A 27,826-nucleotide genomic window follows, 5' to 3' on the forward strand; every position below is an offset into this window, starting at 1 on the left:
AACTCTGTGATGGTTCCGTCATACAAGTATCGGTACTTACACTAAATTCAGTAAATCACTGACTCCTGAACTTACAGATTTCTTGGGTAATTCCCAAGTAAAGTTGATCCTTCCATTATAGGTGGTTCCGGCAGTACAGTTGAGAAAAAGCGTTTGTCCCACTAACAGTTTGACACTCGCTGGGGTGATTTTTGTATAATTAAGAAAATCAGCTGTATGGCACAAATAAATAAAAGGTGATGGTTAAATATTGATAAGAAGGGCAAGTACATTTATGACACCATTGATTTTCTCTGTTTGCTCTGATCCACAAAGAAATCAGACTCACTCTGTCTCTTAGGGATGTACATGGATTTAACCTCATGGTTGTGGACTTTGGCGATACAGGTGAGGAGATGGTACATTGTGTAGGCGCCGTAAGGAATCGTGAAGCCCACCTGAGGATCCCATTCCATTTCCTTAATAACCTCCTCAGACAAAGAAGGGACCTGCAATTGGACAAAAGCACAGATACTAATATTTGGTGATGCTCATACTGCATTGTTTTTGAAATGTCATTGAGCCAAATAGACAAAAAAGCCAATATATTTGGTAAGATGTATGGTATGTATGATACACGATGCAATATGTATTAAAAGCTTTTAAGAGATTTTATTTCAGAAAGACTTCTTCCTGGAAGTTTCACAATGTGTCATTAGTGCTTTGCTCATGGTTGTGGTTAGTTCAATGGTCAGTCTTTTCAAAGTCTAACAAACAACTAACCAAGTTAGCGCCCAAGTCCAATACCTCTTTTCATCATCTTGACCAAAATTCGAGCAATGGCACTGCTATGTCCAAAAGTAATACAACTGTTATTATGGTTGGTGTAATGTCACAGCTTCAGGTTGTACAGGTGCGTCCACAATTTTGAGATTGTGGAGTCAATAAGTAATAGGTAGTTCAAATCGGCAGCTATGTGCCTCTAGGCCTCCCCTAACTACACCTCTACAACACCGCACATCCACATGCAGCACACACAGACATCACGTCTGTCCATCTATTATGACTACCACACAAACCAGTTCAACATTTCTCAGCGTAGGCTTGGTTTAGTCTTATAGATCAAGCACCTCATCGGCAGTCGAGTTCTAATTGCTCAGTGGACAGCTGCACTGGGCGAGGACAGGTGGGCTAAGGCAAGCAGCCAACCCTATAATCAGTCAGATTGAAAAGGTTTATTTACAGTATCAGTCAAAATTTTGGACACTAGTAAATATGTGCATGTTTACATCCACAGGGAAACAAACTGTCTGTGCAACTGGACACTTGTAAGGACATTTTTGTCTGTTCAGATGCAACAAGAATCGCTCACTAGTCTCAGTCAGGGACATACCTCTGTTGAAGGACTAATTACTCTTTTTGTTGTTGCTGGTGTTTTGTTTTGTTGAGTGTAACCTCCAAAATTATTTATTCAATAGAGCACAAAACACTATGCACTCGGAAAAGGATGTGCGTGCCTACTCCTGTTTATTCTCTTGTCAGAAGTTGCGCTTTGGGAGGATGCAAAGGAAATTAAAGAAGGAAAAGAAGAAGGAAGGAAGGGTGCCATAGATTTACTAATGTCACGAAGGTCACACAACCATTCACTAACTGTGCCCTCTGCGTAAGATGTGTTTTGTGCCCTCTGCGTAAGATGTGTTTGTTCATATCAGGTCTCATGCTTATATATTACCAGCACAAATATGAGTACAAATACAACACACGCTGTTGCTGCCATGGCAACTTCAGCACAACCTTTAAGCTTTTGAAGGACCGCAAAAATGCTTTTAATTTCTACCGATGTATGAAAAGTGCCTGTCAACATCACGAAAGGAAGATCCAAAAGTTATGAATGTTGGGATTAATTGACCTGTTGTTTACTCTGACAGGTCAGTGTGTACTGCTAATGTGTCTGTTTCCTGATGTTTGTAGGAGAAGGGAAACTAAATTTAGTCCAGATTCTATTCTGAGAAAAACACTCTTGGAACACCTTCCTGTTCTTACAGGAAGCAGACAGGATGACTCCCGTTGCTGCCACTGAGCTCTCCTCAGACAATTCACTGTCCCCGCTTGGTTTCCGTAAGGTACAGCGACTGATCACACAAAGGGTGTGGGAAACAGGAATATGTTACATGCTCAGAGAGGCTACACTTATTATCAGTGTTGTAACATAAGGAATGGTGCCCCACTGTGATATTAAAGCCTTGTTTGTACTTTCATGTGTGGCCTGTGCACTTCTCCAGTGTGAAGTATATTTATAGTTTGCTCTAATTGGCATCAAAAAAGCAAGTAAAATTCAAGAAAGCATCCTGTCATTATCAGAAGAAGGCATGTTCCCCAAACAGAGTTGATAGAAACTACAAAACTAAATAAAATTCAATTACAGTTTAATTTCAGTTTATTTCATTATATAACATCAAATCACAACAAAGTTGCCTCAAGGTGCTTCGCACAAGTAAGGTCTAACCTTACCAACCCCCAGAGCAAGCACACAGGCGACAGTGGTAAGGAAAAACTCCCTCTGATGATCTGAGGAAGAAACCTCAAGCAGACCAGACTCAAAGGGGTGACCCTCTGCTTGGGCCATGCTACCGACACACTTGACAATATAAATATATATAAATAGTATAAGTATAATTATATAGTATATAGTATAATTTGTCAGCACTAAGCAACTAGAAAAACAAAAGAAATACTAAGGTTATCGCCGACCACTAGCTCTAAGCTTCACTAGCAGACCCAGACTTTAGATAAAGTTGAGGCTGCGACCCACTCTGTTTACTAATAAAATTAATTTAAAAGGGTAGGAAGCATAGTAACATACTATGCCAGTATGCTAGCTATACGAAAGGGAAAATAAGTGCATCTTAAGTCTGGATCTGACTGTTTTATTGATGCAGGGAGATCATTCCACAGGGGCACGATAAGAGAAAGCTCTATGACCCGCAGACTTTTTATTCACCCTAGGGACACAAAGTAGCTCTGTGCCCTGAGAACGCAGAGCCCGGGCTGGTACGTAGGGTTTAACTAGGTCAGCTAAGTAGGGAGGTGCCAGTCTGTGAACAATTTTATAGGTTAGTAACAGAATCTTAAAATCTGATCTCACAGGGACTGGAAGCCCGTGAAGAGATGCCAAAATGGGTGTAATGTGGTCAAACTTTCTGCTTCCTGTCAAAAGTCTGGCAGCAGCATTTTGAACTAATTGGAGACCCCTAATGCTGAACTGCGGTAAACCAAAAAAATAGAACATTGCAGTAGTCCAATCTAGAAGAAACAAACGCATGAATCAGGCTCTCAGCATCAGCCATAGACAGGATGGGACGAATCTTCGCTATATTTCGCAGTTCACACCATGGTTTAAACGAAAGGGGACAGTGCATAGATCACTTTTCATAGCAGTTTACTTACTTTTTTCAGTACATTGTGTCTTGTTACTTCACAGCAGGTGTAAGAAAACATATTTCCAATTAGCTTGCAGGTAGAAAACAGCACAAAATGAGTGATGTGATTTACCCCTGCCAGTTTTACAACAGTATCGGGAGACGTCGTCCTGCATGGGACCACCAGGCTCCTCTCACGTCTGTATATGCCCAAGACGTAAGGCACAAGATCATGTAGCTTCACAAATGGATGCAGCGGATCTGTTGGGCAACGTTTGTGGAAAGTGAAATAATAAACAAAAAATCCAAAACACAGCTTTAGACACAAACTTCATTTTATCCTGGGTGAAATTATTATTTTAATTATGTATAACAGCAGAATTGAATAAGGTGAACTGTAGGCCATCTGACATAAAGAACAAATGCAATTTTTTTCTCATCAGCTCATTGTACAAAACTTAAGCACTAAAGCACAGAGTGGCTCTGGGGTGTGTTTCCACTGGTTGATCAGGCGTCACACGACTGCTGTGGGAACTTGTAGCTACATAAACAGTCTGCGATATGTGTGAGGTCAAGCGGTGATAAAACAACTATTATTTGAAAAGAAAACACAGAAAAAAATGACCTAATAAGCAGCTGAAATGCTTTGAAAAGTGAATGATTAAATACAGGCACAGCAGGCTGGTAACAAGCCAAACAAACTGGGAATCTCACAGCAACAGAATATGCACATCACTCGCTTACTCATCTCCAACCGCTTATCCAGGATCAGGTCATGGACAGAATGCACATTATAAAATTTATTAAGTTTACTTTGTAGTTCCCTATTTCACATCCACACACATTATATCAAATTTTTACAGTTTTAACAGCACTGTACCACTGAATTTGTTTTTCACAGCAGTGTGTCTATAGTAACCTGATGCTTCAGTTTTATAATACTGTACTGTGGCATTTACACGCCAAATAAGTTGTAGCAACAGTAGCTTGAGAAGAAAATCCCAATTACTGAACAGCTAGCTTCCATTACAATCATACTTTCTCTTCCACCTTCACTACAAACCAACACACTAACAGACCCTCTTGTTCTCCCTCTCTCCCTCTCTCTCTCTCTCTCTCTCTCTCTCAAAAATTATATCGGCCTGTGCCTATGGATTCAGCTCATTGACTGTATATATACTGGACAAACTCGGAGACCGTTTTCTCAAGAGCAGGTTTGAAGGTCAAATGAGATGGCTGCAGATGTCACCATCTCGGCATTGCATGAACTCACCAAACTCCTGGCCAAGCCATAAATTGGGAAAGAACTGGAGTATGGGCAAGACAGGTGTACCCCCCCCAATCTTACAGTTACGAGAAAGGCAGTTAATTGTACTATCAGACAATTAAAGATGTCAGGGTCCTGGGATTTCCGTTGAGTGAAATTTTAGTATTACAATTATTTTCTTGCATTGACTTTGAGAACTGATTTAGGGTGATTTTGAGGTGCTGAATCTGAATCTGAGCTCAGATTTCCTCTATTACATCACATTTGTTTTTTTTTTATTTTTTTTTTGCAATCTTCATGTTCTGCATTGATGGATTACGCAGAAGTTGCTCATTCATTCATGAGTTTGATGCCGCTCGTCATACACAAAAGCAGCTTCAAAAGCATAGTTTTAAACCAGGTTCGCAAAATGTGAACAAGAGCCGTAATATTGTTTATGGCGCCGAAGAGGTGTGCGAGAATGCAACTTTTGATTCAATGCCTGATATGAGAAATATGTTTTTATATCTCAAAAACGTGATGTGATTGGCAAAAACTAACACCAGATTCGGATTCGGTGCCTCCAAATTGCACAAAATCTGTTGTGTTGACCTGTATATGTTAATGGTAATTCAAAAGTAGCTTTAGTAACATAGGGTCCACTGATGGTGCAACTGTTACTAAGGCAATATGCCAGTCATTCGTTTTAATTCCTGCACCAAACCAGTGTCTAGTCCACAAAAATACACATTCATCAAACACCTGAACCAAAGTTAGCCTGTTAGCCTAAGCTTAATTTCATTTGTTTGGTAACTGCAAGATAGGGGTGAGTCAGGGCTCCATTCGTTCTGCCCAGGTCACGCCGGTCTTGCCCATGCTCCACCTGTTTAACCATTTAAGTGTTGTCCAGGAGTTAGGCAGAGTTGGGCACTGAAAAGATACTGACTTTTGGAGCTGCCCTATTTAAGCTTCAAAAGCGCGCTTCGTAAAACATGTAGGTGACATTGTGGAGGGATTTTCCAGCATATATAGGTGCAGCTTTAAGTTGCAGATGAAATGTAGATCACTCAGATCCTTGCAGACTGATGGGTTGCGACTGTATGGACATGGAAAGTATGAGTAATCTATTGCTGCTTGTTGTTCACACCAAACCCCACTGCTGGCATCAGCTGACGGAAACTGCCCTTCAATGCTTTCTGTATAAGCAAACACTTCTAGATGGTTGATTAATAAAAAACAAGTTCAAAAGAAAGAATGCTTACTAGTGTTACAGTTTATAAAACCAGATATTTACAGTTCTGAACAAAATTACAGTTTTTTTGGGGGTTTTTTTTTTCCATTTTGGCAAATGTGTTACATTTGGTGGCCAGTGCTGGATATTATCTGTTTCAAATCTGGTTGTTCTGCTTTCTGCTCTCTTATTTTTACTAATCCTGTGCTGCAAACCCGTAAGAGCACACGAGAAAGCACTTTGCAGGTCTCACCTTTGACATAGACGTAGGCTGTGGCTTTGGGGTCGGCACCTACACGGGCGTATCCACAGCTGTAACTGCCCGTGTCGCTGGCACTCAAGTGTGTCACTGTCAGTGTGCTGCAGTGAGAATGGACTGCTGCCCCGCACGTCTCCACTGTCACCCCTTTTGATGAGACAGATCTGCTGGGGTTGGCAAGTGTCCAGTGCAGCTGGGCAGAACCTCTGAGAGAAGACAAAGTGTAACAACATAAGAGTCCGCTGCACCTGAATGCAGCACTGCAGAAATCAATCCACTCATTTTAACACTGGATGACTGCAGTTGATTTATATATATAAAAAAAACATCTTTCACTCTTACTTTCTGTAAACAAACAAACTGCTGTACAGAACATATGTCTGTTTTTAGAACGAACACCACAGCTGGCAATGAACTTGTACATTTTTAGTTCAGGGAGGCGGCAACTGCTTCCTTTTTGACCTGATAGACTGTTTATGTTTATTTTAAGCTAACTGTGAGTCAGTCAATACTTTTGAAGTTCCACATGGGAAAGTGTTTCTCTCGAGTTACGTGCTCGGATGACACATTCTTTCCACACAGTTTCCAGTTTTAGACACTCAGTAAGATCTCAGAGGGACCTCAAATATCCTCTGTATACCATTGCCTTTGGCTGCAAAATTTGGGGTCAAGGAGGACCCAAGACCAAGGGCTAGGCTTCCTTGTATATGACCTTGTAGGGAAGAATTACAGAGTTCATAAGCATTCCTTGTGCCTAAAGAAATGATGTCAAGTTCTCAAAATTCTCAACAAATATAGATGCCAGGTCAAAACTAAAGGAATTAGATCAGACTGATAAATGTGGACCTCTGGTTTTTGTGAACGTTCCATCTTGTCCCAACTTCTTTGCAGCCAGCAAGCATCCTAAATGCACAGTCATAGCACGTTTACATTACCCCTAGTGACACCCGAGCAGACTCATCTCTTATGTGACTTCTAATAAATGACATAGAACAAGAGCTGGCAAAACGGGGATTACTAACTTGTTTGATTACAGCAACAGATGATTTCTACACTACGAAGTTACCACACTTATTCGTTAAGGATACCCAAATAATGGCTATGACAATCCAACAGGTGACTCCAATAACTTTGACCTTCACAGGGCTGACCTTGCCAGGACTCCTTCACCTTGACCTTTGCCAAAATGAGCATTTAAAGGCAATTTTGGGGTCAGCCTCCACTGACATACCAGGTTTGGTAGAAATCAGGAAAAGGACCTGAGAGAAGTACACCAACCAACAAACAGGTAGACATGCCTATGACCTCAGTGACTGACCTTTGGCAAATTTGACCTTGGTGAGCAATTTTGGAACCCACCTACATATGTGTACCATATTTGGTGGACATCAAAGTGAAAAATCATAATTTTGACATTTATCCCCAGTGACCTTGATCCTTGCCAAAATAAGCCCGTTAATGGAAAATCTGGGGTTGACTGACATCCACATATCACATTTGGTAGCAACTGGCTCAAGGACAAGCACGCACAACAAACAAGCAAACACTTTCAAAATCTATGTTTCTTTGATCAGTGGTGCATAGAAATGTGCTTTTGGTTTATAGATGATAATGCAAGTGAGCACCTTACATACCTGCATGTGAGGGTGAGCAAACCCCCAGTATGAAGAACGTGAGTTCCAGGGGGCAGTATGATAGGAGTGGACGAGTTCATCGTTTGCACATGTCCTGTTAAACACACACACACACACATGCAATGAATTTAGGGGTGAAAAAAAAAAATCAAATGTTCATTTGCCGCACAACTTTTACAACTTCCACTATCTCACTAAACAACCAAATGAAAAACATTTTTGGAAATTCCTGTGATTCATTCAGAGCTGTACATGTGGGTTTTGTTTGTGCTGTTCTGACCCTCTTGTGCAAGTGATAGTCTGCTGTGAGAGCACTTTCTGGTGTCACTGGTAGGCTGTTTAATGGATAGTAGTGTGTTTATGTGGTTTTGTGTGCAGTCCAGTGGCTTCCAGCTGTGCCACTTTGATGGACCAGTCACACCGATCAAGACAGCCTGAACTGAGGCAGAATTTCCTCCAACATTATACACCTTAAATATGGAAAAATGGCCCAGGAGTGAGTCTATTCTATTAAATGACTTATAAAAAATATAACATCATCATATATGGCCCATACAGTAGTGTTCAGAATAATAGTAGTGCTATGTGCCTAAAAAGATTAATCCAGGTTTTGAGTATATTTCTTCTTGTTACATGGGAAACAAGTTACCAGTAGATTTAGTACATTCTCACAAATCCAACAAGACCAAGCATTCATGATATGCACACTCTTAAGGCTATGAAATTGGGCTATTAGTAAAAAAAGTAGAAAAGGGGGTGTTCACAATATCAATCAATCAATCAATCAAGTTTTATTTCTATAGTACTTTACAACAGTTTTCACTGAACCAAAGTGCTTTCCAATAGCACCAGCTAGAGATAAAATAAAAAGAAAAGTACGAAAAACACAATAAAACACAATAAGAGCATCCAAAATAGAATAAAAATAGACAAAAAAGTGTCAAAGCAATTATGTGCAAAAAGCTGCCCTGAACAAGTATGTTTTTAACTTAGCTTTAAACAGAGGCAAGCTATTAATGGACCTCAGTTCAGGAGGTAATGCATTCCACAACTTAGGACCTGCTACTGCAAAAGAACGGTCACCCCATTGTTTGGACCTGGACCTGGGAACCTCAAGAAAGTTTTGGTCAGCAGACCGAAGTGCTCTGACAGGGTTGTGTGTTTTTAACAGGTCACATAAATAAGAAGGTGCAATGCCATTTACAGCTTTAAAAACAAACATTAACAGTTTAAAACAATAATAGTAGCATCTGCTGCTGACGCTACAAACTCAAAAGTATTATGTTCAAACTGCTTTTTTAGCAATCCTGTGAATCACTAAACTAGTATTTAGTTGTATAACCACAGTTTTTCATGATTTCTTCACATCTGCGAGGCATTAATTTTGTTGGTTTGGAACCAAGATTTTGCTTGTTTACTAGTGTGCTTGGGGTCATTGTCTTGTTGAAACACCCATTTCAAGGGCATGTCCTCTTCAGCATAAGGCAACATGACCTCTTCAAGTATTTTGACATATCCAAACTGATCCATGATACCTGGTATACGATATATAGGCCCAACACCATAGAAGGAGAAACATGCCCATATCATGATGCTTGCACCACCATGCTTCACTGTCTTCACTGTGAACTGTGGCTTGAATTCAGAGTTTGGGGGTCGTCTCACAAACTGTCTCCGGCTTTTACTCTCATCAGTCCACAAAATATTCCTCCATTTCTCTTTAGGCCAGTTGATGCCTTCTTTGGCAAATTGTAACCTCTTCTGCACATGTCTTTTATTTAACAGAGGGACTTTGCGGGGGATTCTTGCAAACAAATTAGCTTCACACAGGCGTCTTCTAACTGTCACAGCACTTACAGGTAACTCCAGACTGTCTTTGATTATCCTGGAGCTGATCAATGGGTGAGCCTTTGCCATTCTGGTTATTCTTCTATCCATTTTGATGGTTGTTTTCCATTTTCTTCCATGCGTCTCTGTTTTTTTTGTCCATTTTAAAGCATTGGTGATCATTGTAGATGAACAGCCTATAATTTTTTCTTTTCTACTTTTTTTTTTTTACTAATAGCCCAATTTCATAGCCTTAAGAGTGTACATATCATGAATGCTTGGTCTTGTTGGATTTGTGAGAATCTACTGAATCTACTGGTACCTTATTTACCATGTAACAATAAGAAATATACTCAAAACCTGGATTCATCTTTTTAGTCACATAGCACTACTATTATTCTGAACACTACTGTATATGTTTTTCCCCTTCTCTTCATGATGCATTTTGGACAAATGCAACTACTCCGGTGCAGCTTCTTGTAAAGAATATACAGTACATGGTTTTTGTTGATGTGCAGAAATTGTCAAGTGCAGGTTCCTTCTTTTTTTCCTGAAGAGATTACTGCTGTGGCCAAAACTGACATACACATGTAGAGTGAGTCAACTTTGAAAATGAGAAAAGTTTCTTAGTCACGCAAAATAAACAAAAAGCAATGAACCAGGACTGTGCAGGGTACCAAGCTGATGTGTTGACCCTGTACTGGCCAATCAAGAGTGCACATATGCATACACAGGCATGCACACACCTATACATAAAGACATGCACCTGCATTTATGACCACTGAGGGATAACACACACACACACACACACACACACACACACACACACACACACACACACACACACACACACACACACACACACACACACACACACACACACACACACACACACACACACACACACACACACTTGTGCATACACAGACAGTTGGCAAGTAGTTGTCTATTATTCAGAACAGCTGTTGTGGTAAGAATGAGCTGATGGTGCCAGTACTGGCAGTGGCTTTCATTATCAACTTCCTCAGAAAATTTTATACCATCATATTGTTTTATTGCCCAAGGTTACACAGAGGGGAAGGGATGTGGTGCATGCATGTTCATGCTGGGATGGCATAGGCTTTGACCTTAACACTAAATAATCACGATAAATCAAGGTTGCTGATACGAGCACAGAATAACAGAAACATTTTTATTTTATTTCTCCTCATTACACTGAAAAAAAAAAAAAGAACGGTTGGACCAAGTTAACCCCTTAACGCCTGAATTTATATAGCTGTATATAAAAAAAATGTTTTGTGTGTTTTTGCCTTTAAGTAGATGGTAAATAATGTTGAGATTATTAATTACACTTCTGCACAAAAAATAAATATTAATTTTGGTATTTTGGTAATAATTTATGTTATAATGTTATAATTATAATAATGGTATGTTGCAAATTTGCGACAACAGGCATACTGGTCAGTTTGGTATGTTGCATATTTGAGTCAAATATTGTAGCATATATGCGACAATAGGCGTTAAGGGGTTAAATTGGAACTTCAACTGGAAATTCACAAATGAATTAAATTTGTCCAAATTAAGTTAACAAAGTGATGTAAATATTACTTGTTGGGTTAATTTGGGGGCAGCACGATGGTTTAGTGGTTAGTGCTCCTGCCTTTCTGTGTGGAGTTTGCGCGTTGTCCCCGTGTTTGCGTGGGTTCCCTTTGGGTGCTCTGGCTTCCTCCCACATCCAAAGACATGCAGTCTCGGTGGACTGGAAACTTTAAATTGTCCGTAGGTGTGTGTGCGGCTGTGAATGTGTTTGTTTGTCTATATGTGGCTCTGCGACAGACTGGCGTCCTGTGCAGGGTGTACCGCGCCTCTCACCCTATGACTGCTGGGATAGGCTCCAGCCCCCCTGACTTTTAATTGGAGTAAGCAGTTGAAGATGAGTGAGTGTGTGAGGTTAATTTGCATAAACTTAATTCTTTGTGTGTTAATAATTGAAGAAATACTGTTAAGTTGACTCGGTGTATTTGTCACATGTTTGTTTCAGAATTTTTTTAAATAAATATGCATTCGATAAGCCCCACATTTGTACACTGGCAGCAAATCAGTAAAACATAATTATAATTTGTAACAGTGACTTGGACATAACGTGATTTGTTGGTCTTGCAAAAATAAATAAATAAACCATCCTTTCCTGTCTGTAATTTCTGCATGTGATATACAGTAAAACTCGCCTAAACCATCATTGTATAAACCGGATACTTGCACTCACCGGACAAAAACAAAAGTCCTGTTGTGAAAGTGTAGCGACACGGACCCACAACAGGGGGCGTAAATGAACGGACAATGAAAGAGTCAAATATGAACACTTTACTGTTGTGAATGAGCACAACACAGAGGAATGTGAAATTTTACAGACAGTCAGTCACAAGGGTGACATGTGGGCAGGCTCGAGGATAGAAGACGTCTGTCCTGAGATGAACCGGAACCACACAATTTCCTCCGCCACCGAACCCGGAGAATACTGGAGCCACCAAGTCCCGAGTCCCCAGGTGGCCACCGTCTTCGAAGGTCGGATCTGGTACTGCTGGCAGGGAGCAGAGACAATAAGATATGGGTGTCTGCACACCCAGTAGCAACAACGGTGGGAATTCCACCTCCACCTCTAACACACACTCGTGCAGCTCCTGTCTACCCACTTATCTGGTAGAGGTGTGAAGCGAAGCCGTCGCTGGTCACACCGAACGCCGGTCTCACAGACAAGGAACACCACAGGAAAACAGCTGCAAAAAAGAGTTCAGACTGACACACAGTTTACTTTTAAGGCTGAGAATACTACCTGAATGGTTCGACGATATCTCGGCAATGAGATGGAGATGACGTCCGGGTTTTATGGAGTGAGATGATGAAGCATGAATGAGTGACAACTGTCAGGAGATAATGAGTGACAGCTGTCACCCCCGGCTGTGTCCGTGGCGGCAGCGCCCTCTCGTGCCTGAAGCCCGCACTTCAGGCAGGGCGCCCTCTGGTGGTGGGCCAGCAGTACCTCCTCTTCTGGCGGCCCACACAACAGGACCCCCCCTCAACGGGCGCCTCCTGGTGCCCGACCAGGCTTATCTGGGTGTCGACGGTAGAAATCGGCCAGGAGGGCCGGATCCAGGATGAAGCTCCTCTTCACCCAGGAGCGTTCTTCGGGTCCATACCCCTCCCAGTCCACCAGATATTGGAACCCCCGGCCCTTACGACGGACGTCCAGGAGCCTGCGGACTGTCCAAGCAGGCTCCCCGTCAATGATCCGGGCAGGAGGCGGCGCCGGACTGGGAGCACAGAGGGGTGAGGTGTGGTGTGGTTTGATCTTGGAGATGTGAAACACCAGGTGGATCCGCAGTGAAGCTGGGAACTGGAGCTTCACTGCGGACAGGGCTGAGGACCTTGAGGATTCGGAAGGGTCCGATGAACCTGTCCATCAGTTTCGGTGACTGCACCTGAAGCGGAATGTCCTTTGTCGATAGCCACACCTCCTGCCCGGGCTGGTTTGCAGGGGCCGGGGACCGCCGGCGGTCTGCATGGGTCTTGGCCCTCGTCCGGGCCTTCAACAAGGCAGAACGGGCGGTGCGCCACACCCGACAGCACCTCTGAAGGTGGGCCCGGACCGAGGGCACACCGACCTCTCCCTCAACCACAGGAAATAATGGGGGCTGGTACCCCAAACACACCTCAAACGGGGAGAGGCCGGTGGCAGAAGACACCTGGCTGTTATGTGCATACTCGATCCAGGCCAGGTGGTTGCTCCAGGCCGTCGGGTGCGCGGATGTCACACAGCGGAGGGTCTGTTCCAACTCCTGGTTGGCCCGTTCTGCCTGTCCGTTCGTCTGTGGATGGTACCCGGACGAGAGGCTCACGGTGGCCCCCAGTTCCCTGCAGAAACTCCTCCAGACTTGAGAGGAAAACTGGGGACCATGATCCGAGACAACGTCAGTAGGGATCCCATGCAGATGGACGACGTGGTGGACCAGGAGGTCTGCTGTCTCCTGGGCCGTAGGGAGCTTCGGGAGGGCCATGAAGTGGGCCGTCTTGGAGAATCGGTGTTGCCCTGGGACGGTGGGAGGCCCGTGACAAAATCCAGGCCGATGTGGGACCAGGGGCGATGAGGCACAGGAAGCGGTTGGAGCAGTCCTTGGGACTTCCTGTGGTCAGCCTTGCCCCTGGCGCAGGTGGTGCAGGCCTGGATGTAGTCCCGGACATCGGCCTCCATAGACGCCCACCAGAAGCGCTGCCGGACAACTGTCACGGTCCTTCGCACCCCCGGATGACAGGAGAGCTTGGAACCGTGACAGAAGTCTGGGACCGCAGCCCTGGCCTCTGGTGGGACGTATAGTCTGTCCTTTGGTCCAGTTCCCGGGTCTGGGCTTCGTGCCAGGGCCTCCCGGACGATCTTCTCCACGTCCCAGGTGAGGGTGACCACGATAGTGGACTCAGGAAGGATGGGCTCCGGTGGATCCAACAGTGCAGTTTTGACTTCCTCTTCGTGTACCCGGGACAAGGCATCCGATCTCTGGTTCTTGCTCCCGGGGCGATAGGTGATCCGGAAGTCAAAACGCCCGAAGAACAGTGACCAGCGGGCTTGCCTGGGGTTCAGCCGCTTGGCGGTCCTGATATACTCCAGGTTCCGATGGTCAGTGAAAACCGTGAACGGCACAGACGCTCCATCCAACAGGTGTCTCCACTCTTCAAGAGCCTCTTTCACCGCAAGGAGTTCTCGATTGCCGATGTCATAGTTCCGTTCAGCCGGGTCAACCTGCGAGAAAAGTAGGCACACGGGTGAAGAACCTTATCGGTCTCTCCGCTCTGGGATAGCACGGCTCCTATCCCTGAGTCAGAGGCGTCCACTTCAACCACAAACTGGCGGCTAGGGTCGGGCTGCACCAACACTGGTGCAGTAGAGAACCGTCATTTCAACTCCTTGAACGCGGCTTCGCACCGATCCGACCAGGTGAAGGGGACTTTTGGAGAGGTCAGGGCTGTCAGGGGGCTAACTACCTGACTGTAGCCCTTAATGAACCTCCTATAGAAATTAGCGAAGCCGAGGAACTGTTGCAGCTTCCTACGGCTTGTTGGTTGGGGCCAATCTCTCACCGCCGCAACCTTGGCCGGATCAGGGGCGACGGAGTTAGAGGAGATGATAAACCCCAGGAAGGACAAAGAAGTGCGGTGAAACTCGCACTTCTCGCCCTTCACAAACAGTCGGTTCTCTAACAACCGCTGCAGGACCTGACGTACATGCTGGACATGAGTCTCAGGATCCGGAGAAAAGATGAGAATATCGTCCAGATATACGAAGACGAATCGGTGCAGGAAGTCCCGGAAGACGTCGTTAACCAAGGCTTGGAACGTCGCGGGGGCGTTGGTGAGGGCCAACGGCATGACCAGGTACTCAAAGTGACCTAACGGGGTGTTAAATGCCGTCTTCCATTCGTCTCCCTTCCGGATCCGAACCAGGTGATACGCATTCCTAAGATCCAGCTTAGTAAAGATTTTGGCTCCATGCAGGGGGGTGAACACGGAATCTAACAACGGCAACGGGTATCAGTTGCAAACCGTAATCTCATTCAGCCCCCTGTAATCAATGCATGGACGGAGTCCGCCATCTTTCTTGCCCACAAAAAAGAAACCTGCACCCATCGGGGAGGTGGAGTTCCGGATCAGCCCGGCAGCTAATGAGTCCCGGATGTAGGTCTCCATTGATTCGCGCTCAGGTCGTGAGAGGTTGTACACCCTGCTGGACGGGAACTCAACGCCTGGAATCAGATCAATGGCACAATTGTACGGACGGTGCGAGGGAAGGGCGAGTGCCAGATCCTTGCTGAAGACATCAGCAAGATCGTGGTACTCAACCGGCACCGCCGTCAGATTCGGAGGGACTTTGACCTCCTCCTTAGCATGTAAACCGGGAGGAACCGAGGATCCCAAACACACCCGATGGCAGGTTTCGCTCCACTGAACCACCACCCCAGACGGCCAATCAATCCGGGGACTGTGCTTCAACATCCATGGGAAGCCCAAAATCACGTGGGAGGTAGAAGGAGTCACAAAAAACTCGATCTCCTCCCGATGATTTCCAGACACCACCAGAGTTACAGGTTGTGTCTTGTGCGTGATTAAAGGGAGAAGGGTGCCATCTAGTGCCCACACCTGCAATGGCAAAGGAAGCGCCACCAGAGGAAGCCCTACCTCCCAAGCCCATCTGCTGTCCAGCAGATTCCCTTCTGACCCCGTGTCCACCAGTGCTGGGGCTTGAAGGGTTAAATCCCCGCTTAGGATTGTAACTGGGAGTCGTGTGGAAATATGTGTATGTCCCACGTGAATGTCTTGGCCCACCCTTGGCCCGGTTTCTAGGGGCGGGCGTTGGTGTTTAACCGCTTGGGGCAGTCTCTGCAGGTGCTCATTAGAACCGCAGACAAAACACTCCCCGCAGGCCAGCCTCCGCTGTCTGATAGGTGGTCTAAATGTGGCCCTGCTCGTGTCCATAGCTTCGTCAGCAGGGGGAGCTGTAGCCACATGGAGCGTTGAGGCTGTGGAGCATGGGGAGGGCGGAACCTTTTCGAACCCGGAAGGGAGAGGGACGGCGCGTGCCCGGCCACGTCCTTCGTCTCGCTCCCAACGGCGTTCCTCCAACCGACTGTCTAACCGTATAACGAGATCGATAAGTCCATCTAAATCCCGCGGTTCTTCCTTAGCTACCAGGTGCTCCTTCAGGACCGACGACAGTCCGTTTATGAAGGCGGCACGGAGCGCAACGTTATTCCAGCCGGACTTCGCAGCCGCAATGCGGAAGTCGACTGCATATTCGGCTGCGCTCCGGCGCCCCTGTCGCATTGACAGCAGCACTGTTGAGGCGGTCTCTCCTCTGTTAGGGTGATCACACACTGTTCTGAACTCCCTCACAAACCCAGTATAAGAGGTAAGGAGCCGTGAGTTTTGCTCCCAAAGCTCTGTAGCCCAAGCAGGTCGTTGTGCAAAGACGAGCGAACACTGCATCAGAAAGTCCGCGCACGTCTCCACACAACCCCCGTACGGCTCTGGGGGACTTATGTATGCTTCAGGGGATGGTGGGGGGGTTCGTTGAACGACCAGTGGAACGTTAATATCGGGCACCGGGTCGGCAGGAGGAGGAGCCGCAGCAGCGATCTGATCGCGCACTTCCACCTGTGAGGTGAGAGCCTCCATCCTGCGATTAAGGATGACGTTTTGCTCGGTCATCAAATCCAGCTGAGCGGTAAAGCCGGTGAGGATTTGCTGCAACTCACCGAGCACGCCTCCTGCAGACGCCTGTGCACCCTGCTCTTCCATTGGCTGTCCAACAGATGGGTGATGCCCCTCGGGATCCATGACGCTGGCCGAGATATCCTGTTGTGAAAGTGTAGTGACATGGACCCACAACAGGGGGCATAAATGAACGGACAATGAAAGAGTCAAATATGAACACTTTACTGTTGTGAATGAGCACAACACAGAGGAATGTGAAATTTTACAGACAGTCAATCACAAGGGTGACGTGTGGGCAGGCTCGAGGATAGAAGACATCTGTCCTGAGATGAACCGGAACCACACGATTTCCTCCACCACCGAACCCGGAGAATACTGGAGCCGCCAAGTCCCGAGTCCCCAGGTGGCCACCGTCTTCGAAGGTCGGATCTGGTACTGCTGGCAGGGAGCAGAGACAGTAAGATATGGGTGTGTGCACACCCAGTAGCAACAACGGTGGGAATTCCACCTCCACCTCTAACACACACTCGTGCAGCTCCTGTCTACCCACTTATCTGGTAGAGGTGTGAAGCGAACAAGGAACACCACAGGAAAACGGCTGCAAAAAAGAGTTCAGACTGACACACAGTTTACTTTTAAGGCTGAGAATACTACCTGAACGGTTCGACGATATCTCGGCAATGAGGTGGAGATGACGTCCGGGTTTTATGGAGTGAGATGATGAAGCATGAATGAGTGACAGCTGTCAGGAGATAATGAGTGACAGCTGTCACCCCCGGCTGTGTCCGTGGCGGCAGCGCCCTCTCGTGCCTGAAGCCCGCACTTCAGGCAGGGCGCCCTCTGGTGGTGGGCCAGCAGTACCTCCTCTTCTGGCGGCCCACACAACAAGTCCCAATGTTTTTTGTGTGGTTTTCCATTCTAAATGTGAGCATTCTATGCCAATCTCAACACCAATGACGACATCAAAAATTCAACCAGTTACTGAACTCCTCTTACTAAAACTGAGCATCTTAAATTTATAGATTCTTTACTGCTGTTCTTCTCCGTAACACATTATACATGAGAGAATCAACAGGGACACCCAGCAGTATCCCAGTTAAAAAAAAAAAAATAAATCTATGACTTGTCTACCTGCATCCTCAAACCTCCCACCTGTCCAGGTGCCTGTTTGTTGCTGAGCTGAACAAGACTCCCAGCACCTCTAACCCTCGATAACAACTGTGTGCTGCATTCCTCCAGCAAATCCACCAAAAAAAAAGAAGCCAGAAATGGGATGTATTCTGTCCGTCCAAAGAGGCCTGAAGCTGGTTTTCATTAGTAGTGAGTAAGAATAGGACAGCCATGGAACAAACACAGGGAGAAGAGTGTTTTACAGTTTAGTTTCTCAAATGGTGATGGGGACTTGAATCAGTCATACAGCACTGACAGGGATTAGTGACACATGTGTCCAAATTAACTAAAATTAGATTGAATCACATTTATTTGTCCTTGTCCTCACTTAGCACAGAATAACAGAAACAACACAGGACACAGTGTTTGGAAAACATTTGTGGTCCACTACCAAATAGGAAAAAGTTCAAATTCCATCAGTCCTGGATTCCAGGATCTCGTCTGAAACGTGTGGCCTAAAAACAATACAATTTAGTCTGAAATAATAACTGAACAAAGAAAAAGCTGAACACTGACCGCCCCCCCCCCCCCCCCCCCCCCAAAAAAAAGAATTTTAGAATCATTCAATACTGATGTGACTGCTCCAGCGACGGTAGTAGTCCAGTTTCACACCCAACAAATCACCCATCGACTGCACCTTAGCTCTGCAAATACTCACTGACAGTAAGTGCGAATAATGCTTCTTTGCAACCTATGTTGATTTTTGCCTCTTGCAAGAACATAAAATCATGCAAAACACTCAAACACTTGTGCCATTATTGACCATTTGCCCCTGCAGATGAAAGTGATTTTGCTACAATGGCCAGCTTGTTGTATTTTCTACAGTCAACATATGAATGCAGTATAAGTCCCACCCACTTCCAAACTGTAAGACCAAATCACTGAAAAGAAAGAAAGAAAACTTTATACAGTACCGCTTTCACAGAAATCATATTACATGACAGAAGCTGCAGATGTGCAAACTACATTTCAGTCCAACTATATAACTTCTTGGTTCCACCTCTCTTCCAAAATCTGGCATAATATGTAATAGTATGTATTTAAACCCAAAATCAAATATTTTTAGCAAGAGGCTGTTGTAACATCTGGCACTATGAATAAATTTAATGTTTTGTTTTTCCTTGTAGTCCAGTAAAATCTATTCCAGCAAACGTTTTCATCTCATTTACTGAAAACTGGTGGTGTTAACACCCAATTTCACAATTTCTTTAAGCAACATGTTTCCCAGTTCCTTCCCTTTTTGTGGAACTGTATGCTCTATCACAAATTTTAAAAGTTTTATGCCATTTTCTTCAAGAGTTGTACTGACAACTATCAATAAATAATAATAATATTAAGACCTCCTTGATGGAAATAAAAATGTGTTTCTCCTATTCGTCATAAAAAAGTGTACAAAATCAACATGCTAATATAGTACAGTGGCCAAGTGGTTAATGCACTTGTTTCCAGAGCTGAAGGTTCCTGGTTCAAGTCCACCCCTGCCCATACTCCATGTAATGTGGTGATTCATCATCACGAAGGCCATTTGGGGTAAAAACTGTGCCAAGCCAGCATGCAGGTCCATAGTGCATCTGCTGTGGCAACCCCAAGTGAAAAAGAGAGAAACTGAATGAACTTACTATATATATGTAGTAATATACTACAAAATTAAAGTGTCTCATTAGTTATCATAAAAAGCATGTGACTGTCATTAATCTGCCATTTCTTTTGTTAATTCTCCCACTTTTGCACAAAATATTTTATCATTAAAGGATCTGAACTGAAAATTGGCAATGTGAACAGTAATAAAGGCAGTACAATGAAACTGCGATAGAAGAACAAGATTTTGCACAAAGTGGTTCCAAGATGTCATCAGTTGTATACCTGCAGGGTGTTACCAACAACTCTGTGTTGATGTTGCATAATAAAAGCTGCTATTTCTATATTAGACGACCATGACTGAAATGAACAGGAAACCCCAAGACACAACCCTTCAAGTGCGAGGAATAATGTGCGGAATTCCCTTATCTTCTGCAGAGGTTACACTTTTGTGCATCTCCTCCCATCATGAAACAACAAAAGTACCTTATGATTCAGCAGGAGAGGATATTTTTTTTCTTTCTTTCATTTTCTTTTGGTGGTGTGTTTCAAGGCAAAATTAAGAAAAAGACATAATAATTCTCTTGCTTTTTCTTTGTAAGCCCGTGACAGCAAAACAATACGACAGGGTGGCTGCTTAACAAAGAGAGCAAGGTCAGTGGTTATGAGTCATCTTTGCTAAAATGTGACTACGGAAACAGTAGTGTACAGGAGTCTGTTATGTGGTAACCACTGAGCCTACTGTCCTACTGCAAACAGCCAGATCAGAGTCTGGTTGTCTAGAGAAATAAACTTGAGGATATTGCTAGAATTACTGGTAAAAACATATTTATTATGGAATTATCTCTGAATGGTAAGTTAATGTAGTAATTTCAAAAGATAGAGAGGTGCACGTCCTCCAGTATTTAAAGAACAAGATCATTTTAAATGTAAGACTTGGTGGAAAATTTAAAGCTTTCTAATTTACAATGCTTGATTGCTTGGCAGCGATGTCGTTACAAAGGTGCCTCATACTATTGAAATTTCACAGTTAAGTCCAATGGTGGGTAGAGCTAACTTAAAGGTTAGTTTTGATAACCGCTAAACCAATAAACTGCTATAATATTTAGCTGAAACTACCACTAACTGCTCACTTTTATTGTGAATTTTGTTGTGGCCTGTTTTTTTTTTGTTTTGTTTTTTTTTTGTCTCTAAAACCCAGAAAATGAGACCTGAAGAAGTTTTAACATGTTGAAACGTAAACATGGAGGTTCACAAAAACATTTGGCTCACTAAAACCAGGTGATGATCAAGATGCAAAAAAATTATTAAATGAACAAATACAATTAAACAGTAGTTTCTATTCAACATACAGTTTATTAACAGTACAGTATTAAATGAGTAAGTATTAAATGAATGTGATTAACAAAATAAAAATACAATTGGAAAACCACTCTGATAATCTGATGGAAACTAACTGGACTGGTAATGGTTTTCAGAGTTTGCTAAAAAGCTAATCTGCTAATGAAAAAGCTGTTTGTTAGTTGATTAGCTAAACTGTGTCCACCAAGGGTTAGATCACATTTAAAGTTTAAATTTTCAAGACAAACAAGCATAGAAACAAATTTGCAAAAGGGTTTTACACTCTGGTAACAGATTTACAATATAAAGGTTGAAATCTTTGACAAGACTTTGTCGCACGTGCCAAAATAAGAAGCGACTGCCATTGCTCTGGCCATGTTACATGGTCTGTGGATTCTGGAATATTCTCCCACAGCAAGTCCTTCTGAAACCAATCCACTTTGCCAACCACAGGTTTAAGACAACACTTGAGGAGAGTGCATATTTTATTAGCAGAATATGAGCCATTGGAGATTTAGACCCAAAAAGTCCCAAGCTCCCTTAAAAAAGCAAAATGAAGGAACATCTGGCCTTAATGGGTGGTCATTCTATAAGTTATATAAAATTGTGTGTGTTGCTAACAACAGGAATCCTGTGCATGAACGTCATAAACCCAGAGGATTCTGCTCCATAACACATGATTAAGACGACTAAGGCAAAGTGAAGCTCCTTGAAATTGAAATTTCAGGTGTGATTAAAACAAATATACAATATTTCTGGCTCAGGGTGAGTACAGTATGTCGAGTCAGAATGGGGCAGCAACTCCAATCATACTATAACAAAAGCTACACGGAACTATTTATGTTATTGTTGCTTCTTTGCTCTACAAATAACTCTCCTAATCCAGCTAAAGCGTGAGTGCGTGCACATGCATATGTGTGTGCAGTATGTGTTAGTTTTTGTTTTGTTTTGTTTTTTACACATTGTACGCAGCATGCAGACTCAGACATGCGGTCAGTGTGGAATGGGGTTATGCTGCCCTTGGCTGACCTTCCATTACCCTTATTTTCCACTTCATTGCAAGTATTTGAGCAAGAAACAGACTTTTCTCCCATGACAAATTACAGGCAATATTAACGCCCCTATTGAGGAAAAAATGTTTCAAAAAGACAGTTGGTAACTGGGGCTGCAGATAATGATTAATGTCATTATCAATTCCTGTTTAGTATTCATTTAGTCAACATCTGGAAACAATAGGAGCAATGCAGTTGCAATGGGACAACTTCAAACTATTTAAACAAATCAAAACAGAATGACATTGAGTTGAGTTTGGAAATCAGTCAAAACCACTTTCTCAAATATAGCCAACTTAAATGTAATTTAAATCAATTTGCCCACAAAAAAACAAACTAACATTAAAAAAAAAAAAAAAAAAAAAACAGCCGGTATGTGCTTTGAACACTATTTAAAGTGGATTAAAAGCACTTTGTAGAATGGTTTCAAACCATATTTTAACAATATCTAAATTAGTTTCAGTTTCAGTCATTTTGCTACTACTTAAATTATAACGGCAATTAAAACCACAACAATATCTATGAGGGGCAATTGAGATGTTTTGAGCCAGACCCAGAAAAAGTAGGGTATGGTTCTCCATCTTTTGTATTCTGAGAAACCGACATTTCCCAACAATGCACCCAGTGAGTCATAGTTCATACAGGTTTAACATGTCTGAACTGGTTAAAAGGTGTTTCAAACATTTTATCATTCACACCTGACACCAAAACCAAAACCAGTATATTTACAAATAAAGAGGAAGCAAATCCTCATATTGTGAGAAGCTGGTGATTGGATCATGAGAGCTTTGCTTTGCGACACCACCTGTACTAGTTTACTATGTGCAGCCATCTCTGAATGCTGGAAGTTGGACACAGCAACCCATAGGACATGACATTTTGCAAACTTCCCTTACCAACAGCAGAAGATGGTCATCTTTGCTGGGTGAAAGGATGTTCCAGGTCCCCACCTGCATGAGCCACCTCAAGTATGGACCTGGGCATCGGCCTACATCAGACAACACCTCAGGATCACACCAGTCAACACCCTCTAGGAACAAGACCCATGGTGCTCTCTGGTGACTTATTCTTTTCTCAAGAGCCAAATGACTTTCTCCCATCCCTATTTATAAAGTATCACCCTTTAATGGAAGGCAGCAGCAGAGTTACTCCCACTGGACGCACAAAAAAGAAAGATCTCTGCAAAAGTTTTTATGCTGGCTGGAATGGCAATCCCACTATCCCCTAAAAAGGATTTATCTGAAGACTGGAGGCTCAACTACAGTTCTGGTTGCAATTTAACATTGTTAAAACACAATTTGAACACTTACAGCATGAGCAAAATATTTTAGAACTCTTTTCTAATGATTGAATAATCATTACATAAATACTTCAGCTATAATGGTAATTTGTTCATAACTAATACTGATGTTGTTTCTGCTTGTTCATGAAGTTGGGGGTCACCACAGCAACTGCAACATGTGGGTTATGCACATATATCACAGACAAGGTTTGAAGGTTTGCTATTCTGTTGTATAATTTAAGCAAAGTACTTTGAATCATTATTATTGTTTTAGTTTTTATATATATTATTATTACATATTATTATTTACTTTCTGTCTTAACCCACTGCCATTGTCTAAAACAGTGTAAATCTTTAACCACAATACTTTCTGTAAGTTTTATTTAATAAGTAAGGGTGCACCAGTCCAGCATCAGACCCAATTATGGCCAAAATTACTGAATTGGATGTTACATATTTAAAATAAATCTGATTCAAGTCTTCTGTTGCACATCTGAGTCATGTTGGGGGCTATTTAGGTTTTCCATTAGGGAAGTACAAAATTTGTTTCACAGTTTGAGTTGATGTTTTGTTAGATCGCTAGGTTAGTAAAGTACCTGCAGTAAAATGTATTAACAGATTAGCAGTTTTAACACAGAGGAAAAAATATTGGACTGGTATCAGTAGATACTGAAGGTTAGACTATGTGTATTATATTGGACATTAAAAATAGTACAGTACCATCCTGAATAGCAGTGTTGCCACAATTACTTAGAAAAGTTACTTTATTAGTTACTTTATACAGTTACTTCATTAGCAGCTGCAGACAACTTGTCAGCAGCTGCTGAATGTAACTAATAAAGTAACTAGCAATCTAATGAGGTTATTTTAAAGATTGAGTACTCAGAAAAAGTAACTATTTACTACTTTGCTGATTACGCAATCTTAAGAGTAACCGTTAGATTACTAGTTACCTAGTTACATTACATTACATTAGTTACATTATTTAGTTAAAAGTTGTTGGCAGCTGCTAATGAAGTGGCTGTATAAAGTAAGTAACTAATAAAGTAACTATTCAAAGTAACAGTGGCAACACTGCTGAGTATTAAATACAACAAAATCACCTGTACAGTTATTTTAGTAAACATACAGTCATAATAGTGTTAGCATTTATATATCATTAAAATTGATATCAAATGTCACAAAAGACTGGCGTGTTACCTGACACGTGCTTATCTTTGATTCAAAATCAGCAATAAGTTAGAAATTGTACACAATAAAGCTATATTCTAAACATAATTTTCAAGTTTTTATTTCTACAAAATGACAATGAAAATGAAGCAGTCCAGTCTAGGCCCCAAGGCCCAGTGGTGCCATTACTTATCTCTGAGTCTACGACTCCCTGAGTCTACGACTCCCCCTGGACAGGACGCCAGTCCAACTCAGGTTATTTCCCCAGTCAAGAAAGGTAAGGATTTTACAGCTGGGTGGACTGAGTGAATGCAGATTAAAGGAGCTTTCACACCAGGGACTCAGGCCCATATCCGAGTACACTTGACACCAAAGTCCTACAGTGTAAACACTGTGTGTTGCACTTGAGCACAGATCAATGAAACTACCTGGTTCCACTTGAAAAGGTGGTCTTGAGTGGAGTTCATGTGTACTCGAGCATAGCTCACATATGGTGTGAAAGCAAACTGTATCAAAACAAGGAAGTGGACTGCTGTTTAACTACGTGACTGTCGTGACAGTGAAAGAATCTTTGTTCTGAAATTAAATGCTTGCCGATGAAAAAACCAGTTACGACTGGCCCTTACAAAAGTTCTGAGATTTTTTGGGGGTAATTCAAGATGAGGTGTGATGATGCAAGTGTACCTCGGCACAGAATATGAAAGCTGGCCTTGTGTGGATGGGGGGGGGGTATGCGCACACTATGAAGCAATCATCCCAAATGTGAAACACACAAAGTGTCTTGTCCAAGGACACAGAGAGGTAGCGCGAGGAGTCGCTGTATAGTGACTTTACGGTGAAAAGGGCTTGAGGGAAAAGAGCAGCACTGAGACTTGTTACACATCACGGTTTTAAAAGAAGACCAAGTGCTCCATCTGTAACTCATAGCTCCACCATTCAACAGCACACTTTCACAAACACACCCCTCCTTTCCGCCGGACCATTGTTTTGTGGATGGAGTTTGACATGGCTCAAGTATAAGCTCAAGGAGCTTCGGGAATGAATCTTTGCTCAGGTAGTGTGACACGTTTACTTGCCAGAACAATTCCAGGCCACCTCCTGCCCCTACGTCCGCTTCCTCCTTGTGTCCTTCTCACGCTCAGTGCGTCCACACGCAGTGAAGGAAACTAACTTAAATGCATAGTAGACAATGCTGCGTGGGCTGAATGTGTGTTTATAATATGGGGGGTTGTAATGAGCATTTCCTGTGTTTGGATTGGCCGTTTATTTTGAAATCATGAGGAAGAACCCCCAGTATCTCACCCGACCTGGTGGAGGAACATCCACCTTTTATACTCTGACTTATTATTGTGAAGACAATGAAGATGTTTGTTTTCAGGGGAGAAAAAAAAATACACTTTCTTCCCAAATGTTTAATCCTCCTAACTCACAGATAACAACTGGAGGAATAAACTCTGTTTAAGCCAGTAAAAGCTCATTTTGAGTACTTTTTAAATTGAGAAAACAACACTTAAGAAGAAAGAAAAAAAAACAAGCAAACAGTGGATCAATAAATTAATTGCAATATCAAGTATAAATTCTGCAATCGAGATTGTCGAAACAATGAACACAGAGAATAAGACAAGACTGCCCCCAGTGGTTTTAGTGCGAAGTGTAACTGAATTTTGAAGTAAAATTGGCACCATAAGGATAATTTTGGTTAACCTTTTTTTTTTTAAAATCATAATAGAATACTTTGTTCCTCTTCTTTTTCCAGAAGACCATGCTGGGTAAGATGTCAGAAAATAATAATTTGTGAGTGTGCGGTTAAATTAACTAGCACTTTTTTTTACAGACCTTGATATATTTATCATATATTTACAGAATATATTTTCCAAATCTTTCACACAGGATATTTGCATTGGAACAAAAGTCATGGATTTGGTCTCAATTTACTATGTAAATAAAATAAACTAAAATAATAATAATAATAATAACGGCATCACAAAAATTTAACGGAATAATAACTATATTGAAGACAATATTACAAAATGACCGGATTTTCTTTCAAATATGTATCCAAAAGGCACCGATTCTGCCATTGATTGAAAAGGACAAGAATCAAAACTGTGCGTAAAATTCTATTTTTGCCTCAGTACGCGCAAAGCTGCGCCTAAATAACACATCTGTCCGCACAAATAATTCCTTACCATTTGTGAGTGATGAACAATATAAGATGACAAGAACCAGTTTGATGCAGTTTGATGGGACCATCGTGCCGCCCCGCAGCTCTTCACCGAAATCCCAACCGTGCGTGAGAAACAAGAGTCCGAGTCAGCAGCCTTATATTCCAAAAAGAAGAAGAAGAATAAAGTTTCAACTTAACTCTACAGAGTTCTTTCAGTGTCTTTGAAAAAAGACGCGATTTGAACCCACAAAGTCCTCAGGTGTGCACGAAAAATGCAGCGGAGATTCTCGCGTATCCCATGACGCGTTCCGCAGGGGAGCTCTCCTGCGCAGCCCTGCGCCAGATCCGCACTGTGGAGCAGGATGTGCCGCTGTATCCTCCAGGCAGGTGCTCTCTCACAAACAGCCGCACAAATGAAACGGAATCGGAGGCAAACAGTCAGTGAGTGGCGTTTAAGTTTTTAACTGGTGTGTGTATGTGTGTGTGTGGCGGTGACCACAGAGTCAAATCAATCAGTGCTTTCATGCGTCCTTTGGAATGTTTCTCCTCCCTCTGTGCACAATCGCTCAATGCGTCAGGCACGTTTTATGGAGACACGGAGGAAGGACGCGCGCAACGTCACTTTTTGGGACAATCTCCTGTTTTCGCACGACTGGGGAGGACAAAAGCGTGTGAGGAACTAAGATTAAAAAAGAAGATTTTTAATTTTTAAACATCACTTAGGGAAGATGATCAGTATTGACCTATATAAACTATGAAATAAATGATAAAACAATAATTATCACTGTGAGGAACTAAACCAAATTCACATTAATCACATCAGCATATGTGCACTGACATCATCATTATGTTGCTGATCTTTGTGATAAGATAAACTATCTAAAAAGAGAGCTCCTGGCTGCACATTTGGACTTTTCTGTGTCTGATAGAATCAACCTGAGTGACTGGGGTTAAAGGTCACAGCTGGTATCTTGTCTAAAAAGGAAGAAGGATGAACAGTAAATAATCACTGTGATAACAGACTCTTGCTGTGTAGAATAAATATTTGCTGGATTTATTTTTTACTTCAAAAACAGGATACACTGTTTTATATCACTGTAAATAATCAATGTTGTCTCCCTGTGTTTGTGGTGTAACACCCCGCAGTGTGTGGATGTGCTCCAGACTGTATTTTTTTTGGGGGGGGGGGTCCTGTTGAAGATCCCAGCAGC

At 42.8% G+C, this 27,826-nt stretch overlaps 1 protein-coding gene across 1 annotated transcript in view; it reads right to left on the minus strand.

Annotated features, from left to right (window-relative positions):
- Positions 1-27,237, minus strand: part of kdrl (kinase insert domain receptor like) — a 105,587-nt gene extending 78,350 nt beyond the window's left edge. Inside the window, 6 exon segments of the mRNA XM_034181621.1 lie at positions 76-212; positions 329-488; positions 3,532-3,659; positions 6,129-6,340; positions 7,769-7,862; positions 26,638-27,237. Of these exon segments, the coding sequence (XP_034037512.1) occupies positions 76-212; positions 329-488; positions 3,532-3,659; positions 6,129-6,340; positions 7,769-7,862; positions 26,638-26,701 (795 nt within the window). The 5' untranslated portion in view covers positions 26,702-27,237.
- Between the last annotated feature and the right edge of the window lie 589 nt (positions 27,238-27,826).

The sequence above is a fragment of the Thalassophryne amazonica genome, chromosome 11 (assembly GCF_902500255.1).
Source record: "Thalassophryne amazonica chromosome 11, fThaAma1.1, whole genome shotgun sequence".
Classification (NCBI taxonomy): Eukaryota; Metazoa; Chordata; class Actinopteri; order Batrachoidiformes; family Batrachoididae; genus Thalassophryne; species Thalassophryne amazonica.